We start from the raw sequence: 23,686 nt of genomic DNA, 5'->3' as shown, positions 1-23,686 counted from the left end.
TAGCTGTGACAAGAATGATAAAGAACTTTCAGAGTTTACTAAGGGAAATCTGCTGTCCCTTTCAAATAGTTTTACAGAAAATAATAACAGGCCTTGTCTAGCAAAACTTAACTGTAGAAAGACAACTACAGTATTAACTACATTGGAACAAAGGAATGAAGAGTGGTGCCAGTGTAGCAAGAAGCTAACAGAGACTGTGGTGTCATCTTTATTTCCCAGGTGATAGTTGCCACATCCAATTCAGCTACACTCCAGCAATTTCATGATAATGCACAGCTACACCTGAAGATAGCATCGAATCACACCAGACCCCATTTAGAATTCAACATTTTTGGAGCAGTACAGAATTGTGGAGAATAAATTTGCCTTAACGCTGTGCTTGTGCAAAAGCAGTCTTCACATTTATTATTTTGTGAGAAGTTTACATGAAACAATAGGGTACCCTTGGGGGAGTACGTTGAGACACAGCATCATGTGCTAAATCATCTAACCAAATCCTGCCATGGCCTGCACCCAGGCAATCTCGAGGGAAGCCAGGCACTACAGGACTTTGCCCATTGTGCTTAAGACTTTCGAACAGAACAAGTTTAACAGATTAACATTGTATGCGGCTATTGCTAATTAACAGTTTGATAAAGAGTGTACCCATATAAGTAAATCTGTACTGAATTTAACCCAGCTCAATGCCTCAGTTCAGAATGTATTTCTGTAATCTTAGCCCTGGTTTGGTGGCTGCTAGTCTGCCGAGAGGAAGGTTTCATGATTCTTAAGTGTAATGAAAGAAACTAAGGTGTACTTTCAGAAGCTGCCCTGTTTCTGCCCTCAAGTGTAAATCACATTTTTTCTAGCCCCATCTGCCATTGCCAGAGATCCTTACTCCTTTCATGCATAAGAAAGCCAACAGCAAATGTATACGATGCATTTCAAACCCCTAGCTAGAGTAATGCAATCTCGTTTTATGCATTGTCTTCCTGCTATAAAAGCCATAAGTATGCTTAACAGTACAGCACCTGAGAAAACACTTTAATAACCCCCAAATAATACTTTTTTTAGTAAACTCTATGAACTAGAATTTACTAAATTTATAAAACAGAATGTTTTTCTTTAAAAATTAGCAGAATATCCTATATCTCCAGAAATGCTAAGAAAGGCTTTACCAGTTGTGATGCCCAGAATTGAGTTCCTCAGCATTTTGCCAAGAAATGCATTTTAATATAATTCATCATAATAAATATTTCATTTTTCTTCTCAGGGTGTTATTTTATATTTTAAAGTACAATATCAGTTTATATAGTTGTTCATAATACACATTGTAATCTAAACGCTTTCTAAAAAGTGTCTATGTCAGAGTGTAGAAAACTTAGTAATGTGTTAGGATAGTGTTTAAAGAGCAGCATTCGACAACACAGCATAAAATAATCTAATACTGAGAGATATATCTGTACATATTTATATGTTCATTCTCACCAAGACTTACGGAAAGTGATTTAACCAATGTCAGAAAAATGATGTGGTCACAGCGTATTGTTTGGGGGAGGTCTTGCGATATATCCATCGGCACTTGACCCTGAAGTGTAATCTATTTCTGACTAAAACGAAACTCCCCCCACCCCAATCCTTAGGACTCAAACTGATGCTTGAACTGATTCACAGAGCATCTCTCCCCAGAGGATAACCTGCCTCTGTACAACTAAAGCCGAGACGCAAATACATGAGGGGGTTTAAAGACCTGTCCTACTCACTGTACACTTTTCAGCTGTTCTATATGTTACATGAGAACTTTCAATGTGAATTGGAAGGACACAGTGAAAGGAAGGAAAAGTTTGACCAATTAGCTGTGACTTTTTCAAGTAGACTTTGATTAAACCAAAGTGTTTCAGCAGCTGGAATTAGTATCTTTTAGCTGGACACCTAACAGGCATGGAAAGGCCTTTAAGCCCACCACGTCTGGACAAGTTTTTTTCCTCCTGCCTTAATCACCATGGGAGGAGCCATAGTCCAACCCAGCAGGAAAGTTGCCCTTTTCCGAACTGATATTAATTTGGACCCAATTCTAAACTTAAATCTTAAACCATTACTGGCTCAGAGTAAGAAGAAATCAATAGAGTAGTAAGCCAAACAAAACCTTTACACCCCTATTACAGTACTGAGCTGGTTTCTACCATCCATGTCAATTCATGCACAATTATTTGACTTATGAAATTAAGTTCAGGTGTACATGTATTGAACATATGCACAGCAGAAAGGGTTGGGTGATTTATTTATTTTTACAGAAGCTGCTGGTATACCACTGATCAGCTCGACAGACTTTTCTAAATAATGGGCTCGTGACAGCTGTCTGCCATGAGCAGATGGCAAGGGCAGATTCACATAATCAGTTTTGCCATGGGTGTGTTCAAACCCCAGGCAAAAACATCTGGCTGGTTTGGAGAGAGAAAAACAAAGTTTGACATCATGAACCTATTTCAGGTTAGAAGCTCTTCAATCTATGCCATACCTTTGCAACCCAATCCAATTTGGCCTCTGTTGGTAACACATGAATCAATTTAAGTCAGACTGAAGACCAAATGAAGTTGGTCAATTGGCAGTGTAACAACTCACCCTAAAAAGATTTTAAATTCAGGCATCGTTATCATTCTTTTCCAACAGGATTATGATTAATAAGGGTATATTGTGCTTATTCTGGGAACCCCCTGAGTTACTCTGCAGCTTGCAAAAGGGTGGTGTGCATGCAGGTTATTTGAAAAGGGGGTACACTGACTGCAGAACTTGTGGGTCTTGGTCTCCTACATAAAATAAAAAAACTAAATAAAGAAGGGCTTTGTTCACCCAAACATTTGGTGTGCTGATGAAAGGCTGCCTCCTTGCTCTGAAGGAGTAATTTGGAACTAATAGGAACAGCTCACAATTTGACCTGATTTTTGCAAATTAAGTGCACCATACCAAAATCAGGCACAGTCTAGAACTAAAAAATATGTCAAATCTGTAACTTTAAAAATATACAATAGGGCTCTTGAAAATTCAGTGGTTTGATTAGGATCAAACAACTAATTCACAAGTGACTAAATACTGTCAACTACATTCCTCTGTGGGTTGTCAAGTGCATTGGAAAAAAGGACCTGTCAGAAAAAAGCTAGTATAAATGCTAGAAAACCGGTATTGTTTTAAGTATGCCTAGCTAGTTTCCAGCTCAGCACTTCACACTGTGGTTTCTATGGTCTCAATCACTTCTAGTTCGCATTGTGAGGGTGATAAGAGGGGACACTCATCCGGTTCCCAGCTACTGTCTGGACTATAATCTTCTTCTGAACTTAGCTCCGCCCCTTCCTCTGTGTCCTCATCACATGACTCCATATAGTGAGCCCCAACAGCATTGATCCCAGAGTCCTCAGAGCTGGAGGGGGAAGAGCAATGATCTATTTTTGGTGTATTATTCTCTCTCAAAATTAAGGCATTGCGTGTGGTGACCTCCTGAGGCTTCGTTTTATTGGGGGGAGCAGGAGGTTGCCTCTGCACGTAACACATCTTCCCATTGATGCATTTCACACGGTAATTGTCAATAAAGAGGTCCGAGATTGTGCAGAACCGTGGGGAATCTGGGGGTAATGGTGGCTGGAAGACAGGTGCAAACTTCAAAAAGTGTTCCGTGAGCGAGACAGATATCTGAATGGTGTTTGTGGTTCCCCGAGGCCGAACAGGTATTTCTGTGCTTGGAAGTTGTTCTACTGGAGTCATAGGCTGATAGACGTATTTGCCTGTGAAGGATATGAAAAGATGAATTAGAAGCCACATTCTGCTGTGTAGGAACTAGGTCAGGAACAAAATGGTTATTAGGCCCTGAATATTGGTTGCTGAGAAGTAACGTAACGAGAAGGCTAGGAACAGAGGAAGCTGCCTTATATGACGTACCAGTACGTTCACCCAGTTGAGTATTTATAAAAGTATTTATATACAGTGGTACCTCAAGTTAAGTACTTAATTCGTTCCGGAGGTCCGTTCCCAACCTGAAACTGTTCTTAACCTGAAGCACCACTTTAGTTAATGGGGCCTCCTGCTGCTGCTGTGCCACCGGAGCCCAATTTCTGTTCTTATCCTGAAGCAAAGTTCTTAACCTGAAACACTATTTCTGGGTTAGCAGAGTGTGTAACCTGAAGCGTATGTAACCCGAGGTACCACTGTACTGTCATTAATAGACTAATATCTAGGCAGTGTACAGAAAAAGGTCATTTAAAATAGTAGCACTGTCTACAAAATGAGTGGGGTACCTTTTTAAAAAGTCAAGGGCTACATTCCCATTGAGGGGTGGTTAGGGGCTGCATACTTTTTGGGCTGGGTTGCCATCAGTATGCCGATGACACCCAACTCTATCTGTTGATGGACGGCCATCCTGACTCGGCCCCAGACACACTGACCAAATGTTTGGAAGCTGTGGCTGGATGGTTACGTGGGAGCCGGCTGAAGCTAAATCCTTCGAAGACAGAGGTCCTGTGGCTGGGATGGGACGATATGGGATTAGGGGGGCAACTCCCATCTCTTGCGGGGGCACAATTAGTGCCAGCACCGCCTGTTAAGAGTTTGGGTGTAATCTTCGACACCTCCCTTTCCATGGAGGCGCAGATTGCAGCTATAACAAAGGCGGCATTTTTCCATCTCCGCCAAGCCAAGCAGTTGGCTCTTTACCTCTCTCGCCCTGACCTAGCCACTGTGATCCACGCGACGGTCACCTCCAGACTGGATTATTGTAACTCGCTCTACGTGGGGCTGCCCTTGAGACTGACCCAGAAACTCCAGCGGGTGCAGAATACCCTTATGGGGTCTTCACTGCGAGATCACATTCATCCAGTACTATACCAGCTGCACTGGCTCCCGGTGGAGTACAGGATCAGGTTTAAGGTGCTGGTTTTAACCTTTAAAGCCCTATACGGCCTAGGACCCTCGTACCTACGGGACCGCCTCTCCTGGCATGCCCCACAGAGAAATTTACGGTCTTCAAATAAAAACATCTTGAAGGTCCCAGGCCACAGAGAAGTTAGGCTGGCCTCAACTAGAGCCAGGGCTTTTTCAGCTGTGGCTCCGATCTGGTGGAACACTCTGTCACAAGAGACTAGGGCCCTGCGGGACTTGACATCTTTCCGCAGGGCCTGCAAGACAGAGCTGTTCCACCAGGCCTTTGGCCAGGGCACAGCCTGACTCCCTCCCTCAGCAATCTTCGCAGAGCTCTGGCCCAATGGTTGCCAGTGGCTTGAATTAATTAAATTTATAATGAATGATTTTAGAGTGTTCTTTATGCTGTACTTTTGTACTGTTTTACTGTTGTTAGCCGCCCTGAGCCCGGCTTCGGCTGGGGAGGGCGGGATATAAATAATAATAATAATAATAATTATTATTATTATTATTATTATTATTATTATTATTACTGGTGGTGGGTGGGAACACTCCTCTCTACCCAACCCCACTTTTCTCTCTCTTCTCTTTCACACCCACACCATATTGACACCATTTCCTTCCAGCCACTTTCCTTCTATGCTAGGGTGTGGGAGCAGGCTTTTCTTTTTCTCAGCCTAGCGCAGAAGGGAAGTGAGCTGCTAGAGCAGGAACAGAGCAATCTGTTCCTCCAGTAGCAGCTGACTTTCCTTCTTCGCTGGATAAGGGGAAGGGTTTTTTTCCTCCCAGTCTAGCACAGAAGCAACGTATGTCACTGCTAGGCCAGTGGGAGGAAGGTGGAACCACTGAAGGCTCTTTGCCACACTAACTGGCGGCAGCCCTCGGAGATCTTTCCCAGCCCTTCCTGGAAAAGCCAAAAAGTGTGGGACTTTCTGAAGGCAAGGCATGTGTTCTGCCCACTGCGCTATGCTCACACACGTTTCCATGAGGCCATCTGCATAGCCACTGTGAGAAACAACCCTGGTCTAGATGGTTTCTTGGTTTAATCCCTCTGGGCTCTTTCCACATTCTTATTTGTGGCTTATTTTTCTTCACAGTCAACTGAAAGCGAGCTTTCCGTAAGTGCCATTTTTTAGGATAATTCTTCTACAGAAAAGCAATCAGAAGATGTTTCCAGAATCATCAATGCATTTATTTTGTTTTCCCTACTACACAAATATGTCTTTTGGGAGGGTGTTGCATTTTTCCCTTTGGTAGTATTGGACACAATTGTGGCTGCAGCTGGCAACGGAAGACGTTTTAAAGCAGGATATGAAAGGACTCCAAAGCTGTGACTGCCACTGGCACTCTGATAATTCAGCTAAATAAGAAGAAAATAGGATTATGCTGGCTGTAAAATGGGCTCTTATGCTGTATTGAACAAGAAGCTTGAAAGCGCTGCTAAAGGAAGCCATATAGAATTTTAAAAAGCAAAAAGACAGAGCTTTGTTGCAGTGAATGAGAAATCTGAGCCCAATTCAAAAACCCAAAAGAATAGAATTTAAATGTCTTCTAAAATGCATCATGAGCAGCTGTGTGACAGAAATGTTATAAACATGGAGGACTACTGTTGTGCTCAGATGCCACTGTGGTAAACACTCAGTGAAAACTTTCTACTGTTCTGGCCCACAACTAATTGGCTCTATTTTGAGACAGCGCTTTTCTTTCTCTGACTCTCCAGGTTCTCAGTAATGAATTACAAGCTAAACAAGTTGGCAAACAAAGCAGCCATGCCTTTGTTAGCATCTGCTTCCTTTTCCCATATATGCACTTGCTAGCACAGCTAACATCTTCCATCTTCTCCATCCTTCCAAAGCTCTTATTTTGTAAGCCCAAGGCGCAGACCTTATGAAAACCAGTAGTTATGCATTAATGTATCCTCCTAATTCCAGTCAATGCAAAATGATTGACAATTATCTATTTTCAGTGCTAATCTGTGTCAATTACACACGTTAACCACTACAAACAGTGTAGAGCAAAAACATTAAGCAAATGCCTGACAACCCCAACCTATCTTTAACCACAGGGAGTTCTTGAGCTTCAGAATCTGGAGGCAAGTGTTGCGGGTGGACCCTGGATCCTAATAATGGCCATTCTACGATTACAAAAATTTTTCAACAATAATGTTATCCCCATGTGTCTCTATTATGTTTCTTGCAGAGCTCTTGGGTAGAGGGGAAGTAGAAGACAGACATTTGGTCGTATGGAATCCAGGAATTCAGCTTTAGCTTCAGGTTGAGATAAGTGCATGCTTTGCAAAAATAAAATGTGTGGCTAGATTATGGGAGTTGCTCCCCTCCTGCCAGCAACAAATTTACTTCAGACCAGAGTCAAGGCAACCTGGAGCCCACCTCCATTCTAAAATTAGTCAGGATAATAAAGCAGGTGCTAAATTAATCAGCACAATACAGCAAGTGCTACTCCCAAAACTTTCTCTTCAGTATTGTGGACTCTATTTTATGAAACAGGCCACCCTCCCTGTTGCACTTCTGGCACCTACTGAAGATATTTACTTCAGTAATGTAACTTTTACATTTCATTTGGCTTTTAAACCAAATTTTGATTTTATAGTTCGAATGCATTTTTATTTCTATTGCATGCCACATAGAGATTACTGTGATCAAATGGCATACAAACTGTAGAAGTAAAAATCACGTTCCTGGGCAGTCCTATTATTGCCTCTAGACCCTGATGTGAGGCTACAGCACTACCAAGGCCGACCTGCTGAGGCCTTTCCAGTCCCTTACCTCAGGGACGTAGGCGCGAGGCTCAGAAATCCTCCATACATGCATAATTCAGTCAGGAATGCTGGGAAATCATAGAAAATGAATGCCAGCTGGTTCAGATTGGGCCTTTAGGCCCTACTTTGAGGAAATGAAAGCACTAAATGGCAGGGTCTGAAGGCCTCAGGCTGTAATACAGATTTCTCTTTGTAAGTGAGGCCTCCCAGCCACCATTGGTAAGGAACAGAAGTGAAGAGGGTGCATACGGCCTCATTCATGGTGAGAAATCCTTAGCAGAGTCTGAAGTCTCCAATCTACGCCATATACGCAGAGCCCAGAACTCCAGGCAGGAGTTCGGATGATAATTCTGGACACCCAGTGAACATTCAAGGAACCAATCTATTTGCTTTTGATTATTTCTAGATCCTACTTGAAAGTTGTGTTTGCTCATCCTTATTCAAATGTTGTTTCCCATCAGATAAGCCGCTACCATTACATAGGCATTGCATAGGCTAATCATATACCTTATTTGAATTGTTTGAGATGCTCAGCAACATTTTAGAGGAGGGAGAAAGTGGACCGAAAACTATTTGCATCAAAAATCTAATAAGATGTCTAAGGAACATGAAACCGGCAGTATCAGATGCTCTTATCAAAACAGAAACAGTCGCTAAATCCGTGCTTTACAATGTGGCCTGGGAGGAAATGAATGAATGCATGAACTACCAGCAAGACTTCTGCTTGTGCAATGGGACTTTTCCCCACCTCGCCTCCCCTGTGCATTTCCAAAATTTGCTCCAGATGCCATGTGGGGGTACAGCAAAACGAGAGGGGGAAAGTGCTCTGTGCAAGGAGAATCCTAATGGAATAAGCAGACTCAGTCCTTATTGGGGGTGTGGATTCCCCGTTTAAGTTTTCTTTCCTAAATATTTTTTGTACTCATGCAGATCTTGGGAGTCTCTCCCGTCTGCTGTTACTTCCCTCTTGTGCATGACTAGTGCTGTGCTGCCGACATAAGCAGAACTGAGATTGCTATTAATATACAGGATTTTTAAAAACCCAAAATCAAACACCTAATATTGATACCAATGCAATGATACCAAATAGGCAGGTAAAACACTGAGTTGCTGAAAACTCTGTTCACATGTAGGTATTTGCCATGTGGGTTAAATGTAACCTGTTATTTCTTCCAAGTAAACTGGGTTGCACAGAATGTATGTTTCATGTTTTATTTCCTAATATCTTTTAAGCAAACTTTCTGAGAAGTAACTGTCATTGAAAGCTGTGGGACTTATTTCCAAATAATAGATTTAGGGCTGCAATACAGGAAATGCTAAATTTAAAATACTCCAAAATAATGACTGGCTCCTGCTATGTTGCAGAACACTATAGATCAAGATGTTTTGATTAGATACTGCAGACAGGAGATATGGGATATGTTTTTGATTTTCTTGCTGGCTCACAATCATTACTCAAGGAAACCAACCCATCTGTGCCTCCAAACGCACCAACTGTGGAAGGCTGATAATACCCATCCTTCCAGGACACACAAAGGTGACTCAAAATAGAAATTATCCCTGTGCAGAGCTGCTGTATTCATACCCCAGGACTGGGTGAGTTGGGGACTGGGGGACTAACTAGTTCTACTCTTACTTGGATAGACAATTCTAGGTGATACTGGGGAAAGACTGCTAGACTGCTAGACTGCTTGGCACTTGTGTTTGGGGGGTCTCTACAGGGTGCTATTCTATCCTCCATGCTGTTTTATGTTTACATGTAACAGTTAAGTTACACGTCAGTGGAGGTTTGAGGATATGGCTTGTACTGGCTTATCTGTCTAGGTGGGCAGCGTTCTGCCCATTCTGGAGGGAGTTGCACCCCTCCTAAAGTATTATGTACAAAATTGGTTCATCTGTGTCACTGGAGGTGCAGGTTGTCTCCGTAGCATGGAGCACCTTTTTCCAGTTTATATTGGTGTACTAACTATGATTCTATCTGGACAGGGACAACCGAGCTTCAGTTTTTCATGTCCTGATATCCTCCCATTTGTCTTCAGAGGCAGACCCATGTACACTGCAATAGTACAATGTGAAACTTCAGTTCAATCAGAACACAGCAAGACTGCTAACTGGAATTGGAGAGCATGAACATAGCATGCTGGTGCTTTCCTGGCTTCAGTGGTTTCCAGTCTATTTCCAACCCCAAGTCAATGTGCTGTTTTTTTGACCCTGAAAGTCCGGCATGACGTGGAACCAAAGTACCTGGAGGGTCATCTACCTAGATCTCAATAACCTTCTGAGGCCCTTTTCTCTGGGTGCTCCTGCCGGGTCATGTGTGACAGGTGATTACTGGAGAAAGGGTCTTTTCAGTAGTGGCACCTCAGCTCTTGAATGCTCTTCCCAGAGATCCTCACTTGATGCCTAGCTTGATGTCATGCTGACACCAGGTAAAGCCACTCTTACTTTCTCAGGTCCTTCTATCAGTTCCTGTTATCTGGGCTTTAGGTATGTATGCGTTTTATTGATCTATTTATTTTTCATCTTTTTTTATATCAGTCTTAAACTGTTCTGAGAAAATGGTTCAGCACATCATAGAAATATTTTAAGCAAAAAAAGCAAAGTAGGCTGATACTTGTGTGGGTAGCTTTTCACAGTATTTGAAGCCAAGAGTTAATCTTTGCCTCTGCAGATTTTTTGTCTACTGCATTTGCCATGCACTTCTTCCAAGGGCCTCGGAATGACTTGCAGGTGGTCCCCAGGTGGTCTCCTATCCTGGCAACGTTCAAGGTCAGGTTTGCTTAGTACTCAGAAACAATCGGATACACAGCATATTTGAAACTCTCAAAGGTTTCATGAGCAAGAAATACTGCAGCTTTGTCAGCGGCCCCTTATATCACTATGTTTATTCAGAAGGCATATGTTCTACTAGTAAATGCACAGAAAATGGCAGGGATCCAAGACAGATCCCATACTATAGTATATAATTATAACCTACTTCCCCAAATGTATGCCTATGAAAGTAAGCATGCTAGTAGGAATTTCAAGAATGATGGGAAATGCAAGTGTTTGATTTCTGAAAGGAGACGTACGAAGGCTCACATTTATATATATATAAAATGCATCCTTTGACCTGGAAACACTGTCTCCTAATTCCAGGTGCGTTGAGACTTGTTGCAGCTACTGAGTGGCAAGGGAAATGTAAGCTGCTGCAATTTACTCTCCTTTATTAAACTTAACATGCCCGTGAATTGTAAAAATGTCCCAGGATGCAACACTGACTCAAATTAAGCCACAGAAACAATTCTTAGCTTTTAACAGAAGATTATTCACAAAGTCATTTGTCCTGTACAAGTAGCTCTAGACAGGCTTGAGCATGTTCCAAAGAAAAAGCTTAACTAATACAATGCAGAAAAGAATCTCAGTTTGGTGGTGGATTTACGGTCTACGACCCCTATGTGCCAGCCCTTTTGGAGCTCAATCCATCCACCTAAATAAATGTGACAATGTTCAAAAATGTGACTGAGCTTAAATGCATAAGAATGATTTCATTAATGATATCTTGTGGTTGTGCACAATGACATTGAGAACACACTGGTCTAGTATTCTTGAAAAAGCTGACATAAGGCAGCAGCCTGTGAAGCTATGGAAATATCACCTCTATAAACTTAGTTTGCTTATGAATCCCACCAACGTCACTTGATTATTAGTACTTGAGTATAATAAAAGGAAACAAATCTTTGTGGAATAATCTGTAAATGAATGTTATTTGAAAAAGGCATACAGAAAACTCTTATTTTGTTCAAAGCACACCTGACTCCCACAAGCCTTATGTAATTTGACATAAAAAAATGAATTGTGCCTAGGCTTTTAAAAGCAGCCAAGGTAATTAACCCTGACCAGGTGAAAACTCAAACACTGTCTGATGCTTAGAAGGAACCGTAAGCATTAATGGCTATATTAGAAGAATGCATTTATTTCTAAGGAAAGAAATAAAAGTGCTTTGTTCCATCACAAACACCATCAGCAGAGCTGCGCTTTCTTTGGGGGAAATGGATTTGCCCTTTTTCCATTAGGAGCAGGTAATTCAATATCACCACTGTGGCCCAATCGCAAGTAAGTACATGCATTGTGTGAGAGCTCATACTAAAGTGCCAGAAAATTGGGAGTAGCTGCTCTGTAATGAAAGCAACACGTAACATCACATCACGCAGAAAACCTATAGCACCCAAGCCTTTGCTGGTCAGCCACTCTACCAATTATTTCATGGCTCAAGGGAGAGGCTTAACCTTTCAGATTCCAGAAAGGTCAGTGGTGGTGAAAACAAGAAGTCTTGTGGCACTTTAAAAGATACCAATTTTATGGTTGCTCTTGTGGGCCAGACCCATCTACAGTGCTTGTATGAAGTTAACATACACAAAAGCACAAAGGAGGAGAACTGTGAGCAGTAAATCAGTATCTGCATTTGCAAAACGGTATACTAAGGAAGAAGTAGAAGACCTGGCCCTCACAAGAGCAACATACTTGATAGCAACATATCATTCTGGGAAATCAGGCTAGAGACTTGTTTCCCATATTTGGATCAAGAGCTCCTCCATACAATGCTTTTGTTTCTTCCCAGAAGTAGGAGAAGATGACTTTCATAGCTCTCATTTGTTGCAGACATGACAGGTCTTTTTGCAGCAAAAAGAACATTTGCTCACATGGTATAATCAACCTAATCAATCATTTCCACTAATGTGCAATTACATTGCTACCTCATTATTGTAAACAGATCTCTACCAGTTTCCTTTAGACAGTTATTGGAGGATATATTTTTTGTCTGTAATCAGTGGAAGCGTAACAGCTTACCCTTTTTTTATATAAGATTCAACACATACTTTGGATTTTGTATTCTTATCTATGCTTTTTCTAACACCAGATTAAACATGAGAGGACAGGATACTATTGTTTTGTACCTACTGGGGCAGGAGGCATAAAAACTCCCCTAGGAATTAAAGCAATGAGAAGATATTAAGTGAGAAACTTTTCCCTTCCATCATGGCAGATATTAAGCTTGGAGATTCTGGTTCCCCCTTTAAGAAGGTCATATGCAAACACCATCCAAAAGAAAGAATCCCCTCTTATAAGATGGAGTAGATTTAACCTATGGAGACTGATACAATTAATGGACAATGCAATCCTATACTTGTCTACTCAGAATTAAGCCCCAGTGAACTCAGTGAGACTTAATATCCATTTATATACAGTATAAGATTGTAGCCTGAGGTTTTTAAAAAATGGGTGACAGCTCAAATATGTGCATGAAGATAGGTAAGAATCTATCTGTAATTTATGCATTGTATCTAATGTTGGTCCTACTTAGAGCAGACTCACTGACAGTAATGGAAATGTCTTAATTTAGCTCCATTAATTTCAATGAGTCTACACTTAATAGAACTTGGGCACAACTCTCTGTCTATGCTATCCTAAAGTCAAACACCAATCCTCTCCAATCACATCACTGATTTTAAAGAGAGGAACGTCTTCATTGAATAATAGGATTAAAGAGTTGGAAGGGTAATCTAGACCAACCCCTTGCAATGCTGGTTGTTAAACTCATCAAAATATTAGTTTATTTACATTTTAAAAAATTCTCAGCAAAACATGTTAGAAACAAGTCAATAGGTTGAGCTCAAAAAGAGTTCTTTACTAATTGAGCAGTCTGTATGCATCCCTGCCTCACAGCATCAAATTCTGTTGCTAATTTGAAGGTATCTAACCGTGAAATAAACAGAGGATTTGCTTAAGCATTCTTTTTTCTGCTTCTATTGATCCCAGCATTCCAGTTTACCTTTGAACCTCTGTAATGTTGCTCACATATGAAAAGCGCTTTCAGCTTCTGTCCCCCCCCCCCCAAATCACCACCTTTATTAACTTGGAGGTTCGTGTTTTTCAAAAAGGATACTTAATAATGAAAACAGCTACAAAGTAATAAAAGTTACACTCCAATTTGGGAAAAGCTTACAGAGAAGACTCCACTGTTGAGCTAAGAAAAGACACAGACAAAACATGGGACAATTAAGCCCCCTACCCAACAGAATCACATGCCTGAGGCTACATTAACACTTATGAAAATAAAAGGTACATTGTTCACAACATAAGGAAAACCCGAACAGATTGAAGATTAAGTAAAAGGTGTAAGGTAGAAGAAGAGAAATGGATGCGGATATTTGGGAGACAGCATTTTGAACTAGATCTTCAATTTAAAGTGTCAATATCTCAATGAGCCATAATTCTGCCCATATTACTTGCGCAGGTTTGAGGCTTGTCTCTGTGCTACCCTTCCTTCAAGAGCTAGCTCCAACATTTCCACAACTTATCTCTCAATTAGCAGGGTGCATTTAGATTTACAGGCTAAATGTGTAAACCATTTTGCAACAAGTGCCCTTAGCAATGGCAGCATTTCAATAAAGCCTAGGGAACTGGCCATGTTTTGTAGTACTTAGGTGATGAAAAGATTATCTGGGTCTTTTCCAAAATAAAATAGAAAAACTTGTAACTGCTGATCTCCTGCCAAATGAAAAAAGTGAAGAGGTCCATAACACATGTATTAACAAAACTCACAACTGGACAATACTACCAGCTTTTACCAGGAAATATAACTCCAAACTTTCAAAATTATAGGTGCTCAATATAATATAGTCAAACTGAATTGTAATGATGCACTGGACTATTTTTGTTTGTGTATTGTATTGCCTATTTCCATGATCCATTTACCTTTTATGGATTATAAATGAAGCTTTAAATTGGCAGGAAGGTGTAAACACAGGTAAGCAGATGATTTATGGGCCTCTAAGGCTTCCTGGAATTTGTAATATGAGCAGCCACTCAACAAACTAAAAGTCTCCAGCTCATTTCCAAGAGTTGAGATAGCTATAATATTTAGCCCGAGGGTGAACCACAAGTTCATGTTCTAAACATACACATAGCCAAATTTTACATACTTAGCCATTATTTTAACTGAGGCAGCATGCATTTTCACCATTTATGTTTCCATATTATGTGCACTAATCTTTGAGGATAGGATTCTTCTCATAAGATGGAGCTTTCATATGCATAATGACAAGATATATGGCTTCCTATCATATACAACAGTCTAGTCAATATTGTCTAGCAAAAAAATGCTTGAAAAAGTAGACCTGGGAACTTCCAGACCCCTCAGTAAGGCACACATGTTAAAGGAACTCACTTGCTGGATCAGATTAAGGTCCACTTAATCCAACATTCTTTTATCAATGGTTACCAGCCATCATACATGTGTACCCTACACATGAAGGCGATAATATGCTCCTGAGGTTTGCTTCTAACAACGTGAAGTCAATTGCCTTTGAACATGGGAGAATTCATTACAGTGTGATTGATTTATCCTGCATGAATTTGCAGAGTCATTTTTTCAAAGCCCATGATGCCGGTGGCTATCCCAAAATCCTGTGGTAGGGCATCATTTTGTCTATATTGAGCCCATTGCCATTTTCATTGTTATTCCCCACCGCCTTTGGATCCAAAGAGGCATCCATGTCATGTAAATTCCAATTCATTAATTATTGTCACAATTTATGCTGCCTCCTTTCTGAGGTCTTCAACCCCCATATTCATTATTTGCCAATAATGAATGCAAATGAGATTCAAGTTATCTCATTTTACCCATGAGTTAGTTACAGGAAGAATAGGAAGTCATGGAAAAGTTGTTGGAAGTATAGAAGGTAATCTAGTCAAGAATCCCTTCCCCAAGCTAGAATATTCTATGTAATATAAAGCATGCTAGATGAACCTTCCTTGGAAACCTCCAAGTATGAAGACTCCATAACCACAAAATGCTTGCTCCTTCGTTCAGCCTCTCTTATAGTTCAGAAGTTCTTTGTGGTATTTAATATCAAGCCATGTTACAGCAATTTAAACCCAAGGCTTCCTTTCTACTCTATTAGCCCAAAGTAGAAAATGCTTTCCCAAAAGCCAAGACTTCAAAACCAATTCTGAGAGTTTAAAGGAGGGTTAGAGCAAGGTCATCTTTCCTGGTTACATTTTTCAATGACAGTAGCGCCCCTGCAATTTGTAATACAAGAACTTGCACTTTTGTCCAATTTTGAGAAACGTGTGTATACAAATACACCAAAGAATTCTTGAGAGCATCCTTATCCACACAAAGGCATGTAAACTTGTTTTGAATTAAGATTTTGATGATGTGCGATTCTCTCTCGAGTGGAAAATCCATATATTTCTGCTAATTCACAGTTCCCACCCCTCTTTTCATATTCTACAATAAAGTTATCAGCTCCCATTTTGTGATTGATTCTGCTAACAATTTTAACAGGGTTGAATATGACCTCAATCTGTTCAGATTAATCACAAGAGAATAAGCAACTTGATTACAAAACTTTAAACACCTGTCCCAGGAGATGCTATTTGATTGTAGAGGGCTCTTTCAACATATCAAACAGAAAATTTAAAGATACATTCAAGGAGCGGAATGTGAAATTATATTTTTTTTAAATCAAGATAGAAATAAAATGCCACTTTTTGAACAGTGTGGATAATTAACTACCGGAAAAGATTAAGAAGAAGTGCAGGTGGCATATTATACTGCAGCCTGAATGAAACATCACTATAATTCATCTACAAGTGAGTCAGGCTGGCTAGTAGTAATAAATATCCTCAAGTGAATAAATTACTCTGTGATGCTCTCTGGGCTGGGCTATGTGGTCAGAGTGGTCCCTGCTAGCCTTGAAAACCATGCACTCTGACAAAGCCCATAAACTCTTAAGAAAAATGTCAACTCAGTCAATGTTGCACATGCAGAACACCATCTGTAATCACAGCTACTCCTTCATCGGTCCTCAAAATATCCCTTATCAACTAATGTACCACTGGTAGAAAATTATTACTATCTGATGCCTGTGAAACTTAAAGAGAATGATGAGCTATGGTCTAATAAAAATGGCAAATGTCTATAATGACTGGATTTCACTTGGCCATTCCATTTTCCTCACAAAAATAAAAAGGGGTTCTTTTTTAAAAAAAAAATAGAGTTCAGTCATATGTTCAGAATTAGAAGTCTACTCTTTAGCTGACTTTCCCAAGGTCATCTAGCACCAGGAGGTCAATATCAGATAATATTTCAAAAAGCTATTTCAGGAGATGTATAATGTGTGTGATGTTGCATCCTGCTGTTTTGCATTTACAAAAAAAAAAAAAAAGAGGAGAGCTTAATTGAAAAAAACTATTACAGAGTTCTGAAGCAAAAATCAATGCACTGTGCAAAATTAATCCTTCTATGTGAAGGTTTGATTTTAATCCTTGATATTGTTCCACATCTGTTCATGCCTGCCACTTGAGCAATCCAGGCCTCCCTTCTCTTCATCATAGAGATAAAAGAAACAGATGTCAGCTGTGGAACAGATCTTCTCAGGGCCAATTCACACAACCAGTGGAAATGATAGTGAACACATGATAGCTATCACATTCAGTTTGCCTGCCACTAACAACTATGTTCACATACTAAGAATGTCTGTGATAAATTGGTTGTAATGGTTTGGTTATATGGTATGATATCTATGTACAATGTTATTTTTATTTCAGTTTGTATCGTTTATCACCAAATTGTTTGATTTTCTTAGACGCCTTAGGGACACAACTACTAAGATTAAGAAAAAAAGACTATAAGATGCTCTGAGCCCAAGGGATAGAAAGAGGAATAAAATGAAGAAAAATACAAAAATATTTTAACAGACTTGTATTTTTCCAATTGTCTGTTATTTAAGCAAGCATAAAGAGGAGAGAGCTACGGGAGTCAATGTCAATGCTACCAAAATTCACACCATATTACATAATCAATCAATCTTGGAAGGTTTTGATGTGCCCCTCATAATAATGCAGAAATGTACATTATCCAGAAAATCATGTTTTCAAGACTAAAATCTCAAACATCTGGACCCAATCTAAAATACCACAAGATTTGCTGCCTTGGATTTTAGGGGACAAAAATATGCTATAAACAGGTAGCAAGGCTAAACCCCAAAAAGAACCAAGGTGTCGAAATGGACCTGGGGGTTTCCTTCAGTTACATGCACCAAAGGCAGGAAAATCTCCTTACAGATAAGCCAGTATGCCACTAGAGATACTGGATACTGGATGTTTGCTCTGATTCAATGGTAAAGTGTGGGTTTTCCAAAGAAAAGCATCAGGGCAAACGAAAGACTGCTTGGCCCTATGCTTTCTAGGCATGGGACGAGTGGAGTGTGGATGAGCCCTAGGTCCACCTATGAAGTCTCTTTCCATTGCCCATTGAAAAGATAAGTATGTTCCAGCTTGGTCATAGCTACCATTTACTGTTCCCAAGCACACAAAAATAAAATTGAGAGGCTCTGCAATAATATAAAATTGCTCCCAAGGCAACAGTCACTTTTTTTTTTTTTTTTACCAAGAAGAACAATTGTAATTAGCTATGCTCAGTATCTCCTTGCTCACATAACCAGGGGTAGGCAATATGGGTTATTTGCCAAGGTTGTATATACCCAAAGGCCAGAGGTTAGAATGGAAAGGCATGATACTGCTTGTCATTAAATATATAGGAAAACAATATATTGAGACCCCAAAATTGTGGTCTGTTGAAGCTACAAAAACTGATATTTATAACTTTGCCATAAATAATAATTGCAAAATGGCTGCTCATGTTGTATACTGAAAATTGCTTTTATTTTCTAAAATCTGCTCATACATCAATCTGAGAAAGTACGACTGCGAATTAATTTTAATACATTAGTCGTGTACATATATGTACTGATTACCCATTTCCCACATCTCGAAGTTAGAAGCCATTTCTAAGGTAATAATATATTTAAATATGCAGTATTCCCAAGGGGAAACAAATACAGAGCCTGTGCTAAATTAATAAGGAGTTTATAATTGTTTGCACTGGTTTTCCTGGAGGTAAAAAAGAAGAAATCCAGGGCAGACCTTAAATTGCCTTTAAAAAATGATGGCATCAAAGTAGAGAAAGATGGAAAACGACAGCTACTACTGGTGGAACTTTTCATTAAATACTGTAATCATAAACTGCCAATTTTCACTTAGGGACTAATCAGCTAAGCCAATAGGTTCAGGAAGAATTGTGTGGGGTGAACTCTGCAGGCCACTGAACTCTTGTTGCTCTGGGCCCACTGCTGTGTCACAATTCTGCTCCTTCACCAAAGACTGAAAATAAACATGCCACCTCATTCTGGAACTCCAAAGGTGGGAACTGAATCCTTGATGAGCAGCGGGACCATCAATACCCCTAGATAAGGACGTTCAGCTGCCTAATTTTGTATTTATTTGATTTTATACATTTCTTTGCTGCCCTTCATCTGAGGATTGAAGGGTGGTTTACAATATATAATTTGTCTAGCCAAGCCTTTGTGATCTTATGGATTCCTATGATATTTATGTCCTCAATAATGACTCAATTTTCTCCCTAAGAACTTTGCTTTATACTTCCTTTCCAGCCCTGTTTCTCCATTGGCAAAAAATCTCAGCAGGCTCAGAGTATGTCAACAAGAAATCATTGGTTTAGCACTAATAAATGGGGCAAGTCCTAGAAATGAGAGATGGTCCATTTGGAACCAAGGAAGCTGCCTTCTAAAAGACCACTGTGCCATCCAGTTCAGCACTACCTACACCAGGGATGGGGAATCTTTTTCAGCCCTAGGCTCCCTTTCTTTTTTGGGCAACCTTTGGAGGGCTGCATGCCAGTGGTGGGCAAAACCAAAGGCAAGAGTGAAGCATCTCATGTAATATTTACTCACATCCTCCATCCTCCATCCAGAGAAGCAAGAGGCATTGACTGAGGTCAAGGACCTTTGGAGTATAGAGAACCAGTGAGAGGTGTAGCATAGGGAGTTCAGAAGGCCAGACAGAGGGGCCCTACCTGTGTTTCACTTTCACTGCAAAAGGCTCCTGAGGGTTGCAGATAGGTGCCTTTCCCGGCCCTACCTGGAGATGCATTAGGTCCAGTTGTGATCGACTCTGGGGTTGCGGCGCTCATCTTGCTTTATTGGCCGAGGGAGCCGGTGTACAGCTTCCGGGTCATGTGGCCAGCATGACTAAGCCGCTTCAGGCGAACCAGAGCAGCGCATGGAAACGCTGTTTACCTTCCCACCGGAGTGGTATCTATTTATCTACTTGCACTTTGACGTGTTTTCAAACTGCTAGGTTGGCAGGAGCTGGGACCGAGCAACGGGAGCTCACCCCGTCACTGGGATTCAAACCGCCAACCTTCTGATTGGCAAGTCCTAGGCTCTGTGGTTGAACCCACAGCGCCACCCGCGTCCCCGGATTTGTTTACTTCCAAATAATTGTGAATAGGACTGCAGCCATAACTGCTAGGTTGACAAGAGCAGAGACCGAGCAACGGGAGCTCACCCCATCACGGGGATTCAAACCACCGACCTTCTGATCAGCAAGTACTAAGCTCTGTGGTTTAACCCACAGCGCCACCCGTGTCAGTCTGCAACTAGTACCAACTCATTAATTCTCCATGTCTAGGATGAGTGCTGTTACCTTCTGACTTGCAGGGACAAAACCCTTCAACTGCAGATATGTCTTCCTGGGACAAATAGCTTTGAGGGAATTTTCTTTAGGATCATGGATCAGAGGGAAAGGGTTAAGCCAGGGCTATAGTCGCAATCCAAATTAGGAGGCCCAGAGCTATTACTGTACTTTTCCGTGTATAAGACTAGGTTTATTTACTAAAAAATAATGTTAAAAGGGGGGCTTATACATGGGGGGCAATCTACCCCCATTTTCTGAATTTTGCGTCCCCATCTTATACACGGAAAAAATACAGTATTTTTTTAAAAAACACAACACTCAAACAAATGCAAATATATATTTAACATAATATTCAGTTTGGCCCTCCGAGTGCCATTCTGTCCAATCCTGATATAACTTTGGCTGGATTCCCTCCACTACAAATGGAAAGGAGTGCATTGTTTTAATGGTTATCTGCACAGAGTCCTTGGAAATTGCTAAGAGCTCTTTAAGATCAGTTACAGACGGGAGTATTTCTACTGAATGCTTTCACAAAATCTTGGTCAATCCTGATATCGGAGAAAGCATCTGATCAGGCTGTGATCGTAGTGATGTGCAAGTGGGAGAATCAACTTATCCACTTGATTAGAAGCACTAAAGCAGCAGATTCAAAAAGGCTTAACAGTGTGCTTTACCAACAGGAAACCAAAAACATTATTAGAGAGCATTTAGTGAACACTAATGTGTATGACATCATTAGAGCTTTAGTGGAGCACTGTTCTACTCAGCAACAGCCTAATTTTGTAGGCTGAAACAGCACAAAAGGGGTTAGGTGCATTTAAGAATGGTGGTGTCCATATAACTCAGGGTGTGGAGTTGTAGTTCATCCTAACCATGTCCACAGACCCAAGTGAATTTTAGTTTTATTGCCATTTGTAAGCAAGTTGATGCATCACTAGGGCCTCCAAAATGAAGGGGTGGAAAGCAAAACCCAATGAGATCAAAAAAGGGAAAGGTGAGGCCATTAAAACGTGCGAAAATATAGATTTGGACAAGAAGTACACACCATTAGTTGATAGCTTGACAATTTATTGTGGAGCAAGCAGTTTTCAAAAGGAGATACAACAATCCTCTAAATTTACAAATGAGATATAGTTTAAAAACAGAAAATGACAATGAATCCTACCCTAATATATAAATTTCCTCAGGTCACAAGGACTGGGACATGAGTCATGATGCTTTGTGAACGGAGAGAAAACCCCACAGAGACTTGGATGGGAACAACAGGATGCTGAAGCAGAAAACTGAAATGCAATTTCTCTGTTGTAACAAGTCCAATGCATCTACCTCTCAGTTTTCTGGCTGTAGATAATTAAATGGCCACATCAGGCAACTGCTGTGTGACTTGTTCCAGATAGATGGTGTGGCACTGAGTTTCATGACAACTATACCAATAAAAATGGGAAGAAAGAGCAAATCGTTTATCATCTATTTTCTTCTGCATGGCCTGCCCTTCACTCTGGGTCACCTCATATCATTCAATAAGGTGTTTCTAGCTTGGACAAGGGAGGGTTGTGTATGACTAAAGCAAAAAACCAAAACCTTAATTGAGAATGAATACATTTGAACTAAACCATTCCTTAGTACATTTTAGAAGCATTCTTTGGGCATAGATTAAATTTCAGGTTGCCAGGGAAGATCCTTTAATAGCTTGGAAACGAGATAGCAATAAGATTACAGGCTCTATTAAATGCAGCTCCATACTATAAGAGAATAAATAACAGAAACCACCAATTTTTAAAACCACTATGAATCAGCAAGCCTAGCCTGAGACAGCAAGCCTACAAAAGAAGGTATTTCTGATGGGTATTTCTGATCTTTCCCCAGGGAGGCACGCCTAGTGCCATCTTTATCCAGATTTAGGCACCAGGCAAAGAATTTTCTCTTATTTACCGAGGTTTTTGGCTCTTGATTTGAAAGGGGGTAGCATGGCTTCTTTGGGTAGGACAGGACCTGTAGTCCTGCCTTTTTGTTCAGCTGTGTTTTTAGCCTTTTATTTGCACTACTGTCTTTTTAGGGTTTGGGGTTGTTGTTTTTTTGGTTCTTAACTGATTTTAGCATTAAGTCACTCAGCCTCACTTTGTAAGAAAACCAGCTAACAAATACAATAAAAATAACAGCCAAACTAAACGCCTTGCTTCAACCACTAGTGTTTATACGTTGATGTAACTTCGACTTCATGCACATTATGAGAGCCACTCTTAGTGTACAGAATCCAGTAAGGAAAACCTACAAATAGTGCAGCCCATCCCACGGAATGTTGGCTCCATTTCCTGCCTGAACATCTGTGTTCACATACAAGGCATCTACAACTCCAGCGGTTATCAGAGATAGAAGAGAGAGCGCCTTCTTGTAGCGACAGAGGCTAGGATTATATGGGAGGTTTGCTGCTTCTCAGCCCCCCCTAAAACAAAAAAAGATACGTGGAGAGGGGAGAGAGGTTCTGTTCTGCCAACAGAGAAGAAGGGCAGGCGCGCCCCTCTGCTTCCCTTCCACCTTTTACCCATTACTGCCACTAACACAGCTTCACGACGAGCCCATCCCATCCCTTTCTTGCCTCATCAGATACATGCAGGCTGAGAGGATGGAGAAATCCATCGTGTTCCGGGTGCCATGCGATCAGCCGCTATCGATCTCGCCGTCAAATCCTGCCCTCCGGGCACCACAGAGTCACCGAGGCGAAGGGAAGGAAGGCGGGCAAGAGCTTGCCTGCCCCCTCAGGATCCGAATCCCAGGGGGGCAAATAGGGTGTGCTTCTCTCACCGCGCCCCCCCCCCGCCGGGGCTTGGGGATGCTCGCCTGCTCTTCCTCCCTCGCGGCTAGCAAACCACCACCCAAACGGCGCGCCACTCCCCGCCTCGACAGGAATCTCTGCAGCGTTCAGCCAGGGGGCTCCCCTGCGCTTGCAGGAAGGAAGGAAGCCTCTGGAAGTCCTGCGAGGGGCCAAGGAGCGCTGCTCGCCCGGGCGGCCCGCCCATCCCGCGCCATTCCCCCTCCTCCTGGTCCCCCAAAATACTCACAGTGGCACCAGCCCAGGTGGCAGCACCAGTGCAGGCGGAAACAGCGTCCGTGGCTGTGCGTGGTGCACATCGACAGCCCGTCGCAAGGCTGGAAGTCGGGTCTCCCGGCGCAGCTGCGGGCCAGCGCTTGCGCCTCGTCCAGTTTCTCGCTCTTGCCCGCCGCCAGTGAAGCGGCAGCGGCGCTGGCCGCCGCCCCAGTCCCGCTCATGGCGCTGCTGCTGCTGCTGCTTCTGCCGCCGCTTTCCCCGCCGCCGCCGCCGCCACCTGCAGCCCGCGCCGAGCCGCGCACCTCCGCCGAGTCACTCCCGCCTGCGCGCACACAAGGCGCAGCGGGGCGGCGAGCGGCGCTTCTGGCCAGCAGGGACGACGCCACGGGCTAGCCCGGCCGCGCCTGGAGCCACCCTGGCCTGGCGCCCGG

The 23,686-nt window shown here is 41.8% G+C and overlaps 1 protein-coding gene across 1 annotated transcript; it reads right to left on the bottom strand.

Annotated features, from left to right (window-relative positions):
- Positions 1-379: 379 nt before the first annotated feature.
- LOC310678873 (UPF0524 protein C3orf70) lies at positions 380-23,617 on the bottom strand. Its single transcript, XM_083443396.1, has 2 exons — positions 23,269-23,617; positions 380-3,755 (listed from the first exon to the last, which is right to left on the bottom strand). Exons 1-2 carry the CDS (start codon positions 23,474-23,476, stop codon positions 3,199-3,201), a joined length of 765 nt encoding a protein of 254 aa, XP_083299522.1. The 5' UTR covers positions 23,477-23,617; the 3' UTR covers positions 380-3,198.
- Positions 23,618-23,686: the final 69 nt, after the last annotated feature.

The sequence above is a fragment of the Podarcis tiliguerta genome (assembly GCF_965153285.1).
Source record: "Podarcis tiliguerta genome assembly, chromosome: 5".
NCBI classification, from domain to species: Eukaryota; Metazoa; Chordata; class Lepidosauria; order Squamata; family Lacertidae; genus Podarcis; species Podarcis tiliguerta.
Note: the sequence above shows the minus strand (reverse complement) of the source record. Positions and strands in the feature narration are given on the sequence as shown.

What these genes read in the sequence shown, in the direction of transcription:
- LOC310678873 (XM_083443396.1), bottom strand. Translation starts at nt 23,476, where the DNA reads ATGAGCGGGACTGGGGCGGCGGCCAGCGCCGCTGCCGCTTCACTGGCG. An exon ending in CCACCTGGGCTGGTGCCACT is followed by an intron (nt 3,756 to 23,268) that starts GTGAGTATTTTG and finishes TATCCTTCACAG; the next exon opens with GCAAATACGTCTATCAGCCT.